The sequence below is a fragment of the Rutidosis leptorrhynchoides genome, chromosome 2, assembly GCF_046630445.1.
Source record: "Rutidosis leptorrhynchoides isolate AG116_Rl617_1_P2 chromosome 2, CSIRO_AGI_Rlap_v1, whole genome shotgun sequence".
Classification (NCBI taxonomy): domain Eukaryota; kingdom Viridiplantae; phylum Streptophyta; class Magnoliopsida; order Asterales; family Asteraceae; genus Rutidosis; species Rutidosis leptorrhynchoides.
In genome coordinates, this window is record NC_092334.1 from 128,489,938 (window position 1) to 128,494,012 (window position 4,075).

Genomic DNA, 4,075 nt, shown 5'->3' on the forward strand with positions numbered 1-4,075 from the left:
TGACCACAAACGATAAAAAATGAATATTTAAAGCATATATTATACTACATCAAGATCCATGAATAAATATAGAACTACAAGGTGCCAAATAATACTTATCTGTTATGTTCAAAACTGTACAGAACTAGCTACAAACATTTTTTATGGAAACAAATTTATATGCAAGTTGAAGCCTTTGAAGTGCGTTTGTTTGTACCTAAAATTATAACGATGACGGTTACATCATCATGATATTTTCTTCTCCTGCCAGCCGGAACACTCATCAACTCTTCCGTACTGAAACCTGCACAAGATCTTTCTTTAATAACATAAAACGGTTAAACGGGTAAAATGGATAAGGTTTTCTCTGCTCAGGCAACCTGGAAAAAGGAGATCTTTCTTTAATGTATATGATAACAAAAAAAAAAAAAAAAAAAAATTATATCCAACAAATTAATTGTAATCGTTTTGCATTCCTATAGTTAAATGTATATATATCTTCAAGCTATATATTATTTCAACTTGCTTGAATATCTCTTTGCAGGTCATCCATAACTATAACTATAACTATATAAATTATTGAAACAATAGTACTGGTCAACGATAAACAGTATTCATGTCGATTTAAAGTAGAAAGCAACTAACTTTGACCATCAATATCAAGTATGATTAAACAAAGAAATCGACCCGGTTTTTTCTTGTTGTTAACGATGACCCAAAACTAGAAATTTGGACAGTTTCTAATAAATGTAAACCTATAAAGTTACCTGCAGAGCAGGCGGCTTTGAGTACAAGCTGCTCCAATAGATATTTGGCCGGGTCCCCTGATGGTTTTGTAGATATGTACGAATGCACGAGCTTCACTACCTCATCGTTTGTGAAGAAATCAAATAAACCGTCACTACCAAGTACTACAAAGTGATCTGAGTTCGATATTTCATGCATATAAAGTGACGGTTCGACAGATACGTATGGAGGACTTAAAAGGTTACGAACTCGAAGTATTCCCATCAACGCATCGTTCAAAACTTTCTGCACAAAATAAAACGCATAAACATATGGTGACTAAAACGCTAAGTACATCTTACACGCATTATTGAAAATGGGCGGTGATTCGTACACCAACATTTTTAGCCATACACCACTAAATATGCATCAAGGTATTGTACAGTACAATGATTTAAAGCACAAATGATAATGGTTTATATTCTTTTACCTTTTTAAGATAACCAACTCCGAATGCGCGAGTAACTTTCAACTTTCCTTTAACTTTTCCATGCACAATTGTCTTCGGATCATCAGGATGTTGACTAACAAGTTGCTTTCTTTCGACCTCGTTATCAACCGTATGGCTGTCCGTTAATTGAACCGCTTTCAAACCATCAATCTTTTTTTCGTCATCATCTGTCGCTAAAACCGCTCTACTATCACCTAAATTCATTATGTACAAACCTTTTCCTTGCAAAAGCCCAACCAAAACACACGACCCCACCGACACTATATCAGGCCTATCCTCCATTTCATGCTCAACCATATGTAAAAAATCACTTTCCGCTTGATTAAGAGCACGTTGTAAGCTATCAAGAACTCGGTTTTTAGGCCTCACCATGTTACTATCTCCATGAAAATAATCGAGTTCGATATCTAAAGAATTTAGATTACACCTTATTGTTTCATAAAAAGTACCCGCGAGAAAATCAGCCGCATCTCGTCCGTTAAATCCGTCGTAAATCGCACAAAACACCCAACCGTTTTCCTCGGAACAAACCGCTTGAACTCTATCTTCCCCAGCGGCCCCACCCGCCACTTGTACTTCATCCGCAAATAAAAAATCGTCATTTCTTGAAGGTGCACTAAACGGTCTCGATAAATACGAATCGAATTCAAGATTTTCGGGGGTAGTAGACGGGCTGCAACTCAAATACGACCCGCTACCCTGTAAAGAAGATGACAATAAGTCGAGTTTTGTGAACGATGGTGAAGATGGTATTCTTCTAAATGATTTTGGGGAGTCTAACGATGGAAGAATTTCGGAGCTAATTAAACCGTTGCAAATATTTGTGTTGGCTAATGTTGCGTTTGCACTTATGGCAGCCCCCGAAAGGCAAGAAAACGAACTACTATTTCTTTCGATTTTTTTCCCCGAAGGAATATCGTATCCGTCAGTTGTACTACATTGATAGCCAAAACTTACTTCCATTTCTCCACCAGGATCAAGAATCGACTTTTCACGCATCATTTTAATCTGTAACATTTAAAAGATCCAGTCAAAAACATGATATGTAAGAAAAAAATAAGATAAGTGATATTGTTACGTTCATTTATTATTTGGTTTATCCTTGACCATCGTCATCATTAAATTTATTTTCATCTTCATTAGAGATGGGAACTTCAATCCATTTAGTTATCAATGGGTCGATTAGGTAATGTTAAGAGTACAATTTAAGAAGGAAAAAAATTTAAAACAAAATGAGACAAGAGGTTGAAATAAAGTAACTCTTTTACATTTTTGATACACAAATAATTCATTGAAAAACTATAAACTTTGACAATAAGTGTTTCTGTTCAACGTGCCAAAAATATATACCCATATAGTTGTATTGGCCAGGCACCCGACCTGCCCAATTTGTCACCACCACCATCAAAACCAACCACCTTCTTCTTACTCCCCGTCACTTTCACAGATCCGTGAAAATCCAACTATATAATCAATCCCTTAACCTTAAATCTAGATTAAAACTGGAAATTAAAAAAAAAAAAAAAAAAAAAAAAAAAAAAGAAGGTAGAATACGAAAAGGCAAATAGAGAACACAATTTTTAGATGATCTGGGATAAACTGTAAGGTTAATGTCGAATCTACACCTCATAGACAACATTGTGACAAGGATGGCTTGATTAATAAAGTTCACATTTTTATTTCTCGAAAAGTTCTATAAAACTTGAACGAAAATAGTTTACCAAGTTCATTACTATTTTACTACTCCTACAATTTTCAGAACGGTTTATGTAATTCATTCTATTTTAAGTCCACGAAATTAAGGCAGAATGAAGATTATATGGATATTGATGATTCATATCCTCCTTGTATCAAGAAAACTGCACATTTGACTTCACATATATAAATAATTTCGTGTCTAAATTACTATCATTTGTGACAATGACAATACAGAATTGGTAACTAACTCATTTGCGTTTTAGTTTCACCCAAAAGATAACAACTTGGCAGTCTTTACACTGGATAATATATTATAATGCAAGCAAAGACTAGTAGTTGGAAACTTTAAGGGGTTTTAAGAAAAATTAACAGAATACTAATAATACTAAATTAAGTTGTTACTAATTTAATGGCAATGCAGCAATCAGAAAACAGATTAAAAAATAATGAACAAAAAGGGGTCAAGAGTCGTGAAAGCGAAATGGGAGTTGAGAGTAATAAACAAATACGAAGGGACACAAATTAAAAAAAGTATTTAAAATTAATGACATAATGTTGCCATCAGGAACCAGTGATTACCAAATATTAAAAATAGAGTTACAAGATACGCAGCTACTCGAAACCTATCAGACTATCAGACCCTTAAACAGCTCGAATGGCAATGCGGTAAACTAAAAAACAAATAAACACTTGTTAAAAAAATATATATATTTATAAAACCAGTAAGAATCAAGCATAAATAACTGCATAGTTAAGCAAACTGAACATGGTTAGATTGAAATCTATTCACAGAACAGAAATAAAAGCCCAAAAAACAAATGCTAGGAAAATATACACATAACAATATACATAACAAATATTACATATCAATAGAAAAAGACAAATCTTGAGCTTAACTACTTGACAACCAACAAAAAATCCATATCAATTATCGATAAAAACAAAAAGATTGCAACTTGATGCAAGAATAAATTTGTAATAGCAAATTAACAAGCTCGGTATCAAAAACAATGGCAATGTAGTAATTATCAAGGTACTAATAGCGATTCATTAAAGAAACACAATAAAATATAGTGCAAATTAAGAAACCACTCTTTAGGAGCACTAAAATCGAAAGGGGTTGATTAAAATTCATAACCCAGAATCAAGCAACAAAAATCA

At 33.4% G+C, this 4,075-nt stretch overlaps 1 protein-coding gene across 1 annotated transcript; it reads right to left on the reverse strand.

Moving 5' to 3' along the window:
* On the reverse strand, positions 1–3,729 carry LOC139891383 (probable protein phosphatase 2C 40). Its single transcript, XM_071874345.1, has 4 exons — positions 3,494–3,729; positions 1,196–2,224; positions 747–1,011; positions 1–283 (listed from the first exon to the last, which is right to left on the reverse strand). The coding sequence occupies exons 2-4, from the start codon at positions 2,216–2,218 to the stop codon at positions 156–158; spliced, it is 1,416 nt and encodes a 471-aa protein (XP_071730446.1). The 5' UTR covers positions 2,219–2,224; positions 3,494–3,729; the 3' UTR covers positions 1–155.
* Between the last annotated feature and the right edge of the window lie 346 nt (positions 3,730–4,075).

What these genes read in the sequence shown, in the direction of transcription:
- LOC139891383 (XM_071874345.1), bottom strand. Translation starts at nt 2,218, where the DNA reads ATGATGCGTGAAAAGTCGATTCTTGATCCTGGTGGAGAAATGGAAGTA. An exon ending in GAGTTGGTTATCTTAAAAAG is followed by an intron (nt 1,012 to 1,195) that starts GTAAAAGAATAT and finishes TATTTTGTGCAG; the next exon opens with AAAGTTTTGAACGATGCGTT. An exon ending in CAAAGCCGCCTGCTCTGCAG is followed by an intron (nt 284 to 746) that starts GTAACTTTATAG and finishes GATCTTGTGCAG; the next exon opens with GTTTCAGTACGGAAGAGTTG.